The 16426-nt window shown below is 36.1% G+C and overlaps 1 protein-coding gene across 1 annotated transcript; it reads left to right on the forward strand.

Annotated features, from left to right (window-relative positions):
* Positions 1 to 1744: 1744 nt before the first annotated feature.
* Positions 1745 to 6607, forward strand: LOC113699052 (putative late blight resistance protein homolog R1A-3). Its single transcript, XM_027219101.2, has 2 exons — positions 1745 to 5882; positions 6334 to 6607. Exon 1 carries the CDS (start codon positions 1973 to 1975, stop codon positions 5750 to 5752), a length of 3780 nt encoding a protein of 1259 aa, XP_027074902.2. The 5' UTR covers positions 1745 to 1972; the 3' UTR covers positions 5753 to 5882; positions 6334 to 6607.
* The last annotated feature ends 9819 nt before the right edge of the window (positions 6608 to 16426 follow it).

Genomic DNA, 16426 nt, shown 5'->3' on the forward strand with positions numbered 1-16426 from the left:
AATGTGGAATACTTTAAAAAAAAAAAATCCTCCCTGAATTTCTAGTAATATCATTTAGCGCCCCTATAGTTCTAAAAGTATCACTTACCTTCCCCACAAGTGAAATGCGACAAAAATTCACGAATACAATAATCTTGTTTCATCTTCTCCACAAAACCCTTAATGGACTTTTTCTCAATTCCCTGCAGCATTAAATTAACTCCAGCAAGGACTAAAAATAGCCTCCATCTTGAGTTGTCATCTGGAAAATTGATGAAAGAGTTTTTGGCAACTTCAACATACAATAATAAAGCAAAAATAAATATGACATACAAGAATCTTGTTGTTTGGCCAATTGACCTATGCCACAAGTGAAAGAGCGGCAAGTTGACTGTAAAGGAGAGAGTACAAAATCATAAGTTTTAAAGTACTAAATACTAAAAATACAAAAAAAAAAAAGTTTAGATATAGCAAAAGGCCCAACAACCTAAAAGAGGTCCAAATAAGCTTCTCTAGCTCTTTCGGTTGGCAGTTCTCAAAAATCTGTCTCTTAAATTGGGCCTCCCGAATCTCTCTTGATATACTAACGGTCCAAGCGTGCTATTAGTCTCTTTTCACAAGAAAGTCCAACAAAGAGTTTGGCACTACCTTTTCTTACCTTTTCTATCTTATCAGGTCTTCCATTTGCAACGAGTTCTCTTTATTACACCCCATGACCAAATGGGTGAGAATCCTAAGTTTGACAAATTTTTATCAGAAGTGGTCATAACGTTAGCAACACCAGGATGATCTATACTTTTCTTTGTTCCTTTGATAAAGTAACATCCATTGTCTTGGCGGTAAGCGTAGATATCCTACATTTATATCAACAGGAAAAATATAAAACAAAAAAAAAAATTAACCAAACCAATTGACTAATAATTTTATAAATACATATAAATTGTTTGCTCTATATTTTCTTAGCTTTCTTGTTTTTATTAGTGCTAATTCTCAGTTAGAGGCTAGATACTTATATAAGCATTATGCATACTTAGAGGTGTGGCAAAAGAAAAACTTCTATCACGGTTGAAACTCCTTTAGATTTTCACATAGAATGAGCCAAATTTAATGAACATCATAACACAGCAAATTTGGCAATTTAAATACATATTTTTTAATTTGACAAACTAATAAAAACCCATGAAATGGCAAACTTAAGTGCCACCTATTGATTTTGAAAGGAACCTGTTAGCTAAAATTGATTTTTTTTTCCTGTATTCCTTGTGCTTTTTCTTAAACAGATATTAGCTCCTTATTTAGTTGATTTGAAATAGTGTTTGTTATTCTTCTGAAGAGTTGGTTTCAACTTGCAACGCTTTGCTTTTATTTCTTATTAAGTCAATAAACAATTAAACACGTGCATATTAACCTCCATATATCATTTAGGAATCCTTGCCTCAAAATTGCATGTAGAAATTTGTGTCAACAACATTCTATTACCAAGGTTAATATTTTCTCTAAGTTTAGTTCTGCAAAGTCTATGCAATTAGCAAGTTGAGCTCTTCCTAATGCAAAGCTATTTCTTGGTTAATTTACATTATGATTCAAATTAGACAATTAGTTTGAAAACTTGAAAGCCATAAGCCAGCAATTGTTTAAGAACAATATTGAAATCTAATTACTGATGTGACTGCAAAAAGTGCCCAATTTGGTACACGCATTTGGTCATAAAAAAAAGCGGCCAAATTGGTACATGCATGGCCCACCAATAATGCATCAGATTGGGAGGTATCTTTCTTTGGCGCTACACTGAAGTTGCTGGCAAAGTTCTGAAGCACCATATCTTCTGTGAACAAGATAGTGTCTTGCAATATTTACACAAAAAGTGGGAAAAAAAAAGTCCAGCCTATTGTTTGTTGGCTATTGTTAGATGAGAAAGTTTTGGATCCTGAACTGATTTTATTGAGCAGCTGCTAAACCAGATAAAAATCTAATATCAGAGTGAAAAGAAGATATGATAATGGAGATCCCCTCCAGCAGTAACGCCAATTGCTTTGATTATCTGCAGTCGCATCACGCCTCCTCCAGCACTAGCACTAGTTGCTTTGATCTTGCTTTAGATTTTCTAGCCGAGCGCCGGGTCTTCAAGGACGTGGAGAAGAGGGTAAGATTAATGAAAACCTGTTTTCTGTATGTCAAAAAGTGTAGGAGGAGGAGGAACCACGAAGCGCTTTTGGAGCATGATCGCGAGGACAGGTGTAATATTATGTCTGAACTTCAAGATGTGGCTATCAGGATGATTCAAGAACTTCAGCCTATTTATTTTGAATTTATTTGTACTGATTATCTCTTAGATTTTGACATCATTGAAAGGACGGCTACCAGATCCAAGGAAAAGATGAAAATGCTTCTTGAGACAGATCTCAAGAAATCATGCGCCGCCATCTTCATCGACTATTACTCACCAGGAGATCCACGACTAGTTATGGATCTTATTATGTGCCTTATAGAGAATCTGAATTGCGTTTTACGTGCTGGGGAGCTAAGAGATACACTTAGAAATAGGCTAAAACTCTTAAGGAATCTCATTGGCTTTGTGACAATGCAAGGTCTTGAATGTTCGCAACTGACAGATCTCTTGACTTACACTGTAGTTGCAGCTGGAAGCCTGATTTCTATATGTCTGTCTGACTATGATGATGAACAAGCAGTCAATCGAATGGAATCTGAAATTTATCAGCTGATACACGAGAAGATCAATCTTCATGATCTCCAAGTTCGAGAAACTTTTGTCCATGTCCTGACAGCTTCAAAGAAACAACCGAGATCATCATATGATTTAGCCCTTCAGAAGAATGACGATCCAGTGGTAGGCCAGTTTATTGGTTCTCTCTGCTATTATCTTATAGATCTACTAGGATCTTATGCCAGTTTTCAGGTTCCAGTGAAGGATCAAATACTGAAACTCCATGAGGGATTAAGATACCTGGATATCCTTCTTAAACAGGAGGAGAAACTAGGTGATGAAATAAAGCATCTTATTGGAGTTGCGGTCTCTGATGTAGGAATTTTGACCTTCTCCCTTTCTGTCAATGAAATCAAAGAAGGCTTGCCTGAGGAAACAGATCTTGGGGTGTTTCATTTGCACAAAGTTCTCAAATATATGGTGGCAGAGGTTGCACAAAATTATCCACTAAAATCACCATATTCATCATTTAATTATCCTAGACCCAATGAGTTGGGCTGTATGGATTCTTTCCTAGAAAATCTCAAGGAACTAGCAAGGTGTGATGAGGCTGATGATTCAATTGGTTTTCAACATCATAGAATCCAAGTGATCCAAAACGATCTCGTATTCTTAAGATCTTTCCTGGAAAATATCAAGGAGCAGCGCTATCAGAATGGAAAACTTCAAGCTTTCTGGAGTCATGTTATGGAGGCTGCATACAAGGCAGAGTTACTGATTGACTTGGCACTTGTTGGTGATAAATGTGAAGATTCTTTGGATGCTGTTTCTAGAGATATCAATCTTTTGAAGATTGAGGCCCCTGAGATCCATAATGCTCAAACCCAAAGAGTTAACAAGACTTCCCTTCACATACCGTCACAACTTGCTGCCGCCATGCACGACGAAGATCTGGTAGGTCTTGACGACGAGGTGGAAATTATTACTCATCGGCTTACGAGAGGATCCAAGCAATTGGATATTGTTCCCATTGTGGGTATGCCAGGCCTTGGTAAGACCACATTAGCGCACAAAGTTTATAATGCTCCTTCAGTTAGGTCACATTTCCATGTTCATGGTTGGTGTCGTGTTTCTCAAACGTGTAGCAAACACAGTTTGTTAGTTCAACTTTTGTGTAGTGTTGATTCTAGGAGTCCAGATGAATATCTTAAGGAGGATGAAAATAATTTGGCTAACAAGCTAAGGCAGGTTTTGCTGAGAAGTAGGTATCTCCTTTTTTTGGATGACTTGTGGGACGTTGAGGCATGGAATTTGTTGGAAAAATCACTACCGAATGATGCCAATGGAAGCAGGATTCTCTTCACCAGTAGATACCAGAATTTATCTTTGCATTTCAAACCTAATAGCGAGCCTCACCATCTCCGCCATCTTACTGACGAAGAGAGTTGGACATTGCTGCAGAGAAAGCTATTTGGCATGGAAGATTGTCCTCCCGCGCTAAGTGAAGTTGGATCTCAAATATCAAAACTTTGTCACGGCTTACCCCTCGCAGTTGTCCTTATTGCTGGAATTCTTGCTACTACTGCACAAGATAGTTGGGAAGAAGTTGCAAAAAGTCTAAGTTCTATCGTCCTTGAGGATGAATACTGCATGAAGGCACTTGAGCTGAGTTATAGTCATTTACCAGATTATTTGAAGCCATGCCTTCTGTATTTTGCTGCATTTCAAGAAGATGAGGTTATAAATGTGCGAAGGTTGTTACGGCTTTGGATCTCTGAAAGATTTGTGCAACAAACTGAAGGAAAGAGCTTAAAGGAAGCAGCTTATGACTACTTGACGACTCTAATTAATAGAAGTTTAGTTATGGCTGTCAGACAAAGAAATGTGGGTGGTGCCAAATACTGTCTACTTCACGATTTGGTACACGAGTTTTGTGTGAAAAAAGCCAAAGAAGAAAGTTTTCTATATGCTATTCATAGTTGGAACCCTCTTTGTCTTACTGGACCAAGCAACCCCCACCGAGTTTGTGTTTCCAATGCCAGGGAATTGAAGATTTGGGAGTTAACGCTTATTTTTCCCAATTTACGCTCTTTGATCTTGTTTGGACAAGATGATTTTAAACATGAAGAGGAGGATTTGGGTATTTTGTTACCTAAACTTCTCAGAGTGTTGGATATTAGGAATTTGGACTTTCGTTATTCTTTTCCAATGGAAGTAGTATTGCTTGTTCACTTGAGATACCTGGCGCTCAAACGAATACCATACATCCCATCTGCGATAGCCAATCTCTCAAGGTTAGAAACTCTCATCGTAGAAGATCCGTTTGGTACTGAGCTGCCAAGTACTATTTGGAACATTAAGACATTGAGTCATCTACGTGTTTTAAATTATCATGGAGTATGGCCAATGGGTTTTATTTTTCCACTTGGAAATCTTGAAGGATCCCCAGATTTAGATCATTTAGACACTTTACACCTTGCAATTGATCCCTCCCCTCAAAGCTTGCAAAAGATACAGAGAAAGTTACCAAGCCTTCGCAGGTTAAAATGTATGGAACGCTGGAACAGCTCAAGAGAAGCTACCAGAAATTGCAACGAGATTCTTGAATTTGACGGTTTGAGTCAACTGGAATCACTTCATTTGTTTCGTTTTCATGGATGTGGATTTAAATTCCCGTTGAATTTGAAAAAGTTGGTTCTCTCACATAATCGTCAGCCATGGAGTGAAATTTCAACAATTGGAAAGTTGCCCAATCTTGAAGTGCTTAAATTACTTGAGGACTGCTTTGTTGGGGAAGAATGGGTAATGAAAGAAGGGGAGTTCCCTAAACTCCGAGTCTTAAAATTGTCGGAATTGGAATTTCGCAACTGGACTGCATTTTCTGATAATTTTTCCCGCCTTGAGAAATTGGTCTTGCACTCGTGTGAGGAGCTGGAAAAGGTCCCTTCCTGTTTAGGGGAGTGTGAGACGCTTGAAATGATTGAGGTGAAAGAGTGTCCCGAGTCTGTTGTAGATTCTGTAAAGCAAATTCAACAAGAGCAGATAGATATGGGAAATGAGGTTCTAAAGATCGAAATTGATGACTATGATACATCCATTTCCTCATAAGAAGAGTCTACAGAAGCAGAGTCAACTCCCTCAGAAGCAGAGGAGGTTTCTTCAGAAAGAGAGCCTATATCCTCTCATCACGCAGTTGGCAATTGTGAGAGTGAATGTACAGTGGGATTCCACTCATCAGGTCAGATAAAACTATATTTGCATATGTTGAATCAGTTCAATTATATAATGATTCATGCTTCTCTTAACAGTTTACGACGGCAAACCATTCATGTCTCTTTTTCATTTGTTTATATGTTGAATCAGTCCAATGATGTGTTAATTCATGTGTATTTTGAAGCAATTTCTGGAGGCTTCTAAATTCTTTATCTGTTTAAACCTGATGCTGCTGCATAACATTCTGATAAATTTCTGATTGCAGTAGGAAACACATTTTCTGGTTCAGTGTTGAGTAGTTCTTATGTAAGGATTTATAATCCCAATTTGCGAAATCTTCTTCCATGTTTTATTTTGTTATTTTAAGTGGTTAATTCAGTTCAATGATATATAATTACTGATCATGTCCCTTCTTCTTCATCTGTACCAAATTATTTGGTTTGAACCTGATGCAGCAGTATTACTTGTCATCGCAGGGGCAAGCACAGTCATGCATTCTATCAAGCCAATATTATCCATCATAATCTGTTTGTAAAACTAGCTGTTTGTAACTCTCTGTTTAAAGCACAGTCATGGTTTGATGTTTAATAGTGTTTATGATCCATCACAATCTGTTTGTAAAATATTCTCCAAGTTCTTTCCTGATTTTGATGTTTAATAGTGTTCATGATCCCAGTTTCTCAAATATTCTTCAATCCTGCTACAGATTGAAATGATCCTCAAAACTAGCTCTTTGTAGAATGTTCTCCATGTTCTTTTCTGATTTGATGTTTAATAGTGTTCTTGATCCCAATTCTTCAAACATTCTTCATTGCTACTACGGATTGAAATTAATGATCAAATGATCCTTAAAACCAGCAGACAATTAACGCATACAATAAAAGGAGGCTATTTAGTAGCCACTCGCATTTCTTTGCATTCTTCAACCTAGCAAAAGTCTAAAGGGTGTAACTTTTCTTAAACTCTTTTCTGTGCTATTTCATCTTTTATTTTCTGATCAATGTGATTAATTCTTCAATGTTCAACCTGGTAAAAATGATAAATTAAAGAAGCTGGATGACATTTTTGCTGAAATATATTTCTTCATTTAACTTGACATCTAATTGTGATATTCTATACCATGTAACTTATTTAATACAAAACCATTAGCTGGCAATCATTTACATGAAAAAAATTTTTTTTTTTTTTTTTTTGTTGCTATGACTTGTGAGCCTAAAAAGTACAGAATGCCAGGTGAAAGCTGACTTTAACTTTCTTCTATCCAAATGATTGTAATCCAAAATTCCAAATATCGTTTCCTGTGCTTTATTTTTTGACTTTCTTTCTTTGTTTGGGCCTTTGTTTCATTTTTGCTTTTCTGATTTTGGGCTTTGGCTTACTGGGTTTATTATTTCTTCTGGTATTTCTTTTTGATGTTTTAGTCTTTTTTTTAGTATTCTCCATATTTTTGTTTCTGTGATTTATTTTTTCCTTATTTTTGTTTTTTTCCCTTTCTTGGGTTCCATAAAAGAAACCTACAAATTTGACAAAATAGAACATTATATTAAAAAAAACTTATTAATTTACATAAGCATGTATAGACACAGTTTACAAACTCGCGGGGTCTTCATGGATGGACCACTACTGAAGCATCACAAAACATAATTAGTTCTTTTAATAGCCATTTAATTACTTTATCAAATCGTGTTACAGTGGTCAAAAAAGGATTTTTAGAGTCTTTTCCATTGTCAAACTCAAAATTTAAATCATTTATATATGACAATTGGAGTCAAAAAGAGGTACGTGTTATCCCTGACAGTACGGGATAAAAAAGAGTGTGAGAAGGTATGGGAGAATAAAATTAAAAAAAAAAAAAAGGTCTTCTCTTGTCTGTATACAATAGTGTTCCCCTATGTAGCTTGTATAATTGACAAGACGTGAAGGGTAACACTTCCAATGGTCAGATCACTCTACGTTAACCTTTTAGGTTTTATTCCACTTTGCACCTTTAATGTTCTTTATATTTTCATTTTGCTTCTCAAAATCTTAGGCCCTGTTTGGTAACTTAATTCAACACTTAAATTTAATGAATTTATATCTTAATATATTCAGATGCGTTTGATAACCAAAAATTAAATATTTGAATTAATTAAGTGACACTAAATTTTCTAAGTAAAACTTGTTCTAAAAAATAAGTGATAAGCTGTTCACTTATCACTAAATGTAATATACACTCAAATGTATTAGATTTAATATTTAACAATTCAATAACTTAATAAATTCATATTTCAAATTTCAAATTTCAGTTTTCAGACTTCAGTTTTATGAAACCCTCCCTTAGTTACAAAACTTTACATCTTATTTTTCAAAGCAAATTCTAAATCTTATAGAGGGCATGAGGGCATTGAATCAAAAACTTTATATTCACATAGTTAATACTGCTCTTAACTAAACTAGGGCATGAGGGCACAATCTACTATAGTTAATGCCATGCATCCCATTTTGGCATTCTCCCTCTCCCTGGCATAAAAGATGAGATATGTTCACAAAAGAGAGCAAGTTGGAGAAGATGAGATTACCACAATAACAAGCAGTAGAAAAAAACCTCATCTTGTACGCCATTTGCCACGAATCCTTCACCATTGTTTCTCTTTTCTCCAATCGATCCTAATTTCAAATCTATTTTACTCACTGGTATATTCAAATATTTAACTTTAATTACACGTTTTGAACCTCAAAGCTCTTCTGGAAGTTGTGGCTGGTTTACATTGGATTAGACAAATTTTTGTTTTAAGTTATATGAATTTTTTTTCTTCAAGGAGTCAAAATGAACTTTTTACTCTTTTTGGACCATTTTATCTTTAGGAGTCCTATACTCCAAGAGGTTTTGATTTTTGTAATGATTTCCCATACATCAAAACTTTTTCAAGCTCAAAATACATTAAAATGATTGAATTGGTGATCCAGATGTTTGAACTATAAAGTCAAAACCAATCACTCATTTTGTTCATCACCGGTCCAAGTTTCAAAACACTTTTAATTGCTAAAGTTGTAAAAACTGGAATATTTTCAAAAAAAAAAATCCTCCCTTGAAGTTTCTTGTAATATCATTTAGCACCCTTATAGTTCTAAAAATATCACTTACCTTCCCCATAAGCGATATGTGACAAAAATTTGCCATTGCAGCATACAACGTGAAAGTATTATCCTCACTATGTAACATCATTTGTTCTAAAAGATTTTAGAAGAAAAAATAGAAATTGACAAATTAGAATGTCTATCTCAAACATTTTTGGCACTTAAAACCTTCGTACATTTTTAGTCCTTCTATGTGACCCATATGTTGGTTCTAGGCTAAAGTAATCACATTAGTTAGAAATATTTCTCCAATTAAATTTAACAAGAAATTAACAAAAATCTCATACCTCAATATTGCATTAAAAAATGCAAATAATTTGTACCATAAAAAGTTAATTTGACATGGATTGAGGCGCGGATTATGTCACTCTCTTTAAGACGATTTACGCCTCTACGGAGTATCTTCTGGGGTAATAGGTCTCATCACGTTGCTTCGAAAATACAACAACCCATCCTCTTTCTCACTATAGTCTACTCCAATCTGCACTATTAGAGTAAGACAGAAATCTCACACAACACTTTTCTTTGCTCTTATAAACTCTAATAGTAGTGAGAGGAAGAAAAAGTAGAAAATAATCAAAGATGGCAAAATATATATCAGATTTGGTTGATAGACCCCTCTATTTATAGGCTAAGAAATTAGGAGTATTAAAATGCCAACATTAAGAGGAATTAACACCTCATATTTCAACTACAAATTGAAAGTTTAGGTTCATTGTATAACAGTAAAAAATTTACTAAATGAATTCATAAACCAAATCATTACATAGGTTACACAATTCAAGACATAAATCTCATTTTAAAGACATAAGTTACACTTTTGAATGGATTTATTTGTAGCTGAAAATACATTAAACAATCTGTAATTTATTGTGTTTGAATTCAAAATAAACATGTGATATTTTTTTATTAAAATAGCCAACACCATATATTAACATTGTCCTCAATATTATAATAATAATTTAGACCAAAAAATCTAATAAAAAAACTAAGGTCAATAAAGATAATTGCCGTTTAGGAGTTAATTTTGCACTTAAACCCCCTTTCCTACACCCCAGTATTTTTAAAGTCCTTATATGCCAACTTTATATTAAAATATCCTCGCTACTCTAACAATTATTAGGAAAAAATTTAGAAGATTAAATACCAAAATTTATAAAACTAAAAATTTGATTTTCTAAGAATTATATTTTCACTTAAACACTCCTTTGATCCACTCCAAATGCTCTAATGCCAATCTAATATTAAATCACCTTGCTATTCTAAAAACTTTTTAGGCAAAAAAGTTTAGAAGGAAAAAAACCAAAATTTATCAAAGAATGGTTATCCTAATGATTTTTTTACTTAAACTGTCCTTTCTCCCAACTTTTAGTTCTCCTATGCCAACTTTATATCAGCTGGCTTCTCCTATTCTAACAATTGTTTGTGCAAAAAGAATTAAATGCACTTGAGCATCTTCTGGATTAAATTCAAAAAGAACGTAATAACTTTTGATGAGATTCAGGCATAAAAATAGGAGCAAGCTCATACCCTGTTGAAGTAGATGCCAGTGATTGCAATGCTTCAATCTTAAATTTTAACTCAACACTTAATTCTACATCATAAGTTGTTTCCAACTCAAGATGTTTGATTAAAGTCATTTGTAACACATCCTTGCCATTGAGTTCAATCTGCACCACAGGGTTAATCACATTGATTTCAAACCCAGAGTTAGATTCAAAAGGATATTTCATAGCATCAAAGATATTGAAATGAACAACCTCTCCATCGAACTCTATTGTAAGAGTATTGTTACTAACATCAATTTTAGCTTAGGTGATACTAAAAAACGATCTATCTAACAGAATAGGAGACAAATTTGGAGAGTTTTCATCATCCATATCAAGGATATAAAAATTAGTAGGAAATACTAATTCATTAACTTGAGTGAAGACATCTTAAATTAACTCATTAGAATATGCATTAATGCAATAAGCTAATTGAATAATAATTCTAGTTTCCTTCAATGGTCTTAGATTTAAAGAAATATATATGGTTTTAGGCATCACTATAATAGAGGCCCTTAAATCTAGCATGACATTCCTTATTCTAGTATTTCCTATCTTGTAGGGAACAGTAAACATACTTGAATCCCCACACTTGGGTGGAAACTTTCTTTTGAATACTATTGAAACATTCTCTCCCACCTTGTCTCTCATCTCTTAATTTCTTTTTATTGGCACACAAGTCCTTCAAAAATTTTACATACTTTGGTAGCTTGATTACGTTCAACAAAGGGATTTATCTCCATCTTATGAAATAACTTTAAGATCTCATTTTCCTTGTCTTGCTTTTTTGGTTTGTCTAACGTGCTAGAAAAAGGTGGTTGATTAGATTTAACTTGAACAACATAGTCAGAATTACCTATGGTTCTACATTGCTCCTCCCTTCTTCTTTAATTTCCTTCTCAATTCGATCCTCAATCTTATCTTTTGGAACAACCACTTCGGGTTGTTCAATCTCTTTGCTTCTCCTGAGGGTCATAGCATTTACATCCTTTAGATTTACCTCAAGTTGCAATGGCAATCTTCCATCCACCTTGGCCTCCAAGCGATTAACTACAATCGCCAGTTGACTCACTAGATTTTTCAAATTTTGTATGTTTGGCCTTGTCTCTTGTTGAAATTGCACAATATTAGAAGTCAACATTTTAAAAATATCTTCGAGAGTTATACCTGAGTTAGAGGAGAAAGGTTGAGACTTAGATAAGTATTGTGGTTGAAACTCTTGCTGTCCATTTGGCAAAAAATTCTACTATATATTCCTATCATAATTAAGGTTTGGATAATCCCTCCAATCCAAATTATAGATATTGGAGTATGGATCATACTGCCTTAATGGAAGATTTAGGAATCCTCCAATTGCATTTGCATATTCATTCAAATCATCTTGAAGTGTGGGGCACATATCGGTTGGATAACCCAAAGTATAGCAAATTTCACAAGTTTTGGCCTGTTGCATATTTCCTATAGCCAACTATCGAATATAAGAGGTGGATTCAAATAATTATTGTTGAATAGATGGAACATTTACCTCATTTACTCATCGAGATGGCACATCATCATGAGTGCCAAATTGCTATAAATTTTCGGCCATTCTTACAATCAATTTCCACACTTCTCTAGGCGTCTTGTTTACCCAATGCGCCTCCACTTGTAGCATCAATAATGTTCCTATCTATTAGAAGGAGATCTTCATAAAAATATTATATCAGCAGCTAATCACTTATCTAATGCTACGGGAATCTTATACACAGTTTCTTAAATCTCTCCTAGTATTCATATAGGGACTCTCCATGTTGCTATTTGATACCACAAATAACTGCTCTATCAAATCCCCCCACACCTAGACAATGCTTACCCTCAAGCATTTTGGAGCTCAGAAGTACAACCAGGAGAACATAAGTCATGTAGCAGTCTATACTAACACAAGCACTTCAGTTCCCTGACAATATCACCAAAATTAGAACATACCGGACACGTTGTAATTCAAAGAACATATATGAATACTAGGAACTTTCAAATCAACATCACGGAATGCCATTACCATAGGCTTGCACATTTATCACATCTCCACCACTCAAAAGTGAACTAAATACATAAATCAAAGGGATTTTGATAGGGTTGTAATGGGGCTTAGGTAAAAGGCGGGATAGGAAGGTATAGAGACGGGGTAATATGTCAAGAGACTGTCCGAATCCCACCATATAACTACAATGCTTCGCCGGAGGAGTTTCACAAACAAGGCAGTTTCACCTGCTACACACACTGTGCAAGTGCCGCCAAGATTTTTCTTCTTTTTTTTTTTTTTTTTTTTTTTTTACAACAGGCGGCTTGCAAGGCGTGGGCACGCCCTGTAAGCCAAAGTCGCCTGATCACTTTCTTCACTTTGGTATTTTCTTTTTTAGGGAGAATGTCTTGCAAGGCGTGGGCACGCCCTGTAAGACAAAGTCTTCTGATCAGTAGCTTATTGTCGATTTCTCCTCCTTTCACAAGGATAGCATCATACAGATCCTACTCTAACAACACTTGTGACCCCCGATTTATTTGCCTTGCACTAATGATGGAATTCAGACATCCCTTGATAACACAGGGGTGAACAAGAATGTCCAAAGAGGTCTTGGGTTATCGAACACGGTTAACAAACATAGAGAGGGATAAACGCTCAAATTGGTTCACTATTGGGAGATAAGATGAATGCATGGTCTTTTAGAAAGTTAAAGAAGGTCAAATCTTAAATGCCCTTATCATTTCAAATGCATCCAGTTCAACAAAATGTGGTCTTGACATGTATAAAATAGCAAGTTCTAGAATGTCAATGCCATGTGCGATACCCACTCAACAAAAATAGAACAAACAAGAATAATATGCTCAAGCAAGGCTCAAAAGCTCCCAAAAGTTTCAAGAATGGGTCAAGTCCAATGTATTCAACACTCAATAACACTGCCAAGGGAAAACAAAATGCATAGCTAGTTATATTTACCTACATACCCACGCTCCTTGATTGTGTCATTCATCACAGCAACATGCTCCAGCATTAACAAGCATAGAAATAAACAAAAAAAATCGACTAACTACAATGTTTCCATTTTTTTTCATTTTTTCCATTTTTTTTCTTTTTCCATTTTTTTTCTTTTTTTTTTTGAGTAACAAAGCAAAAAGAAATAATGGAAGCCACTCCCCCACACCTAAAACCTATATTGTCTTCAATGTAAAAAAAAATAAATGAAGTATTAGGAGAAAAGAAAAGAAACTTCCCTGACCACCGGGGAAGGAAAGTGAGACACTAAGGCGGAGGAGGTGAGACGGCTGCGTGCACAAGGTGGTGTGGTGGCGGCGGACGCAAGGTGGAGTGGCGGCGATGGACACAACACCAACAGGAAGGAGAAGACTGAAGCTAAAACAAAGTGAAAAGGGATTAGACAAGACAGGATAAATAAAAAAAAAGTAGAAAAGTGGGGCTAGGAAAAAAAAATTTTCTTTTTGACTTTCGTTTTCGGAAGGGTTGGAAGGTGTGGGCACGCCTTAGAAGTTATAGTCTTCTGACTGTCAATTCCAAAACTCCATTCCTTAGGTGTGACGATCTAGCGTGGGCATGTCTAACTGCCAACTTCCTGTCACAAAATAACAACCCACTAAATGACACTAACACTTAACAAAAATTTCAAAAATATAAGAAAACTAAAACAAAAGAAGTCTTGGGTTGCCTCCCAAGCAGCGCCTTTCTTTAATGTCTCTGGCTAGACATAGCACCACTCTTTAGTCTGGATGTAATTGAATTTTTCTTGTAATTGGTAGCCCTCCTCCGAGATCTACATGGCCATTGAGTGCAACCTTTTTCCTAAATTTTCTTTCCATTTTTACCTCATGAATTGCTTTCATCCTATAGGACTTGTTCGCAACAACCTTGAATTTACCCCTATAAGCAAATTTAGAAAATTCTTGTACAGAGGGATTAGTGGTATACATAGCAAACACAGAATGAGAGTTAACAGGATGTTTCATTGTATCAAAAATGTTAAAGTGGACTATTTCTCCATCAAATTCCATCGTGAGAGTACCCTTACTAACATCAATTTTAGTCTGGGCATTACTCAAAAATGGTCTTCCTAATATAATGGGTGATGGATTTGGGGCACTTCTATCATCCATGTAAAGCACATAAAAATCAACAGGAAAAATTAATCCATCTACTTGCACTAAAACATCCTCAACTATCCCATCCGGATAAGCACATGTACGATCAGCCAATTGAATTATTATCCCCGTTTCTTTTAAAGCTCCTAAATTTAGGAAATCATAGATTGATTTAGGCATCACATTAATAGAAATCCCTAAATCTATCATGGCATTTTTGATACTAGAATGGCCAATCTTACAGGGGATAGTAAACATACATGGATCTCCGCATTTGGGTGGGAGTTTCCTTTGAAGTACAGCTGATACATTCTCTCCTACCATGACTCTTTCATCACCCCTTAGTTTTCTTTTGTTAACGCACAAGTCTTTCAAGAACTTTGCGTACTTGGGTACCTGCTTGATCGCGTCCAATAGGGGGATGTTTACTTAAACTTTGCGGAACACATCCATGATTTCTTTTTCCTTTTCTGCCCTCTTTGTCTTTTCCAACCTGCAAGGAAAAGGAGCTAGATTAGATTTAATAGGGATCGAAGGAATAGATGTTACCTTAGGCTCTTCGCGAATGCACCCTTCCTCTTCAATCTCCTTCTCTATCTGCTCCTCACTTTTGCTTTTCGAAATCATCAACTTAGATCCCTCCACCTCCTTGTCACTCCTTAATGTCATGGCACTTACATTTCTGGGGTTTACCTCATGTTGCGATGGCAATTTCTCATAGACGTGAGACTCCAGGCGATTAATGGCAGTTGTCATTTGACTCATGCGAGTCTCCATGTCTTTCATGCCTGTTTTGGTGTCCTGTTGGAACTGAGTAGTACTCGCGACTAAGGACCTAATCTCTTGCTGGAGTTGAGCGGTGGTCGTGACTAAGGTTCTAGTCTCCTGCTGGAGTTGAGTGGTAGTCGTGGCCAAACTCTTGACAATTTCCTTCAAAGAACTCCCTGAGCTTGAGGACAAGGGTTGAGACTTCTGTTGCCAAGCTTGCTGAAATCCTGGTGGACGATTGGAGAATGCATTTTGTGGCCTATTACCATAGTTGAAATTGGGGTGATCTCTCCAACCCGGATTGTACGTGTTGGAGTATGGGTCGTACGGTCAACGAGGCGCGGGCACGCCTCCAGCCATGTTCATTTGTTCAGCCCCATCCTCTTGCAACATAGGGCATGAGTCAGTAGGGTGGCCCACATTTGTGCAGATTCCACAAGCCTTTACTTGGGGCACATTCCCCACAACTAATTGTCGAACAACGGATGTTAGCTCCAACAACTGTTGCTGAATAGATGTCGACTCCACTTCATTAATCCTGCGGGTAGGGTTACTCTCACGGAAGCCAAACTGTTAAGAATTCTCTGCCATAGCTTCAATGAACAGCCATGCTTTCCTCGGGATCTTATTTGCCAGTGCTCCCCCACTTGCAGCGTCAATGATACTCCTATCAATTGATTGGAGTCATTCATAGAAGTATTGGATTAACAGTTGCTCACTAATTTGATGCTACGGGCATCTAGTGCACAACTTGTTAAACCTTTCCCAATATTCATACAAGAACTCCCCGGGATACTGTTTAATGCTGCAAATCTCCTTCCTCAAACTCGCAACCCGGGATGCAGGGAAGAATTTTTCCAAAAGTTTCTTTTTCAACTGTGCCCATGTGGTAATACTACCTGCTGGTAGGTAGTACAGCCAATCTTTAGCTGCATCATTGAGAGAGAACGGAAAACCTCTCAGTCTAATTTGCTCTTCAGTGACCCCAGGAGATTTCATACTAGAGAAA

Source organism: Coffea arabica, chromosome 7c, assembly GCF_036785885.1.
Source record: "Coffea arabica cultivar ET-39 chromosome 7c, Coffea Arabica ET-39 HiFi, whole genome shotgun sequence".
Taxonomy (NCBI): Eukaryota; Viridiplantae; Streptophyta; class Magnoliopsida; order Gentianales; family Rubiaceae; genus Coffea; species Coffea arabica.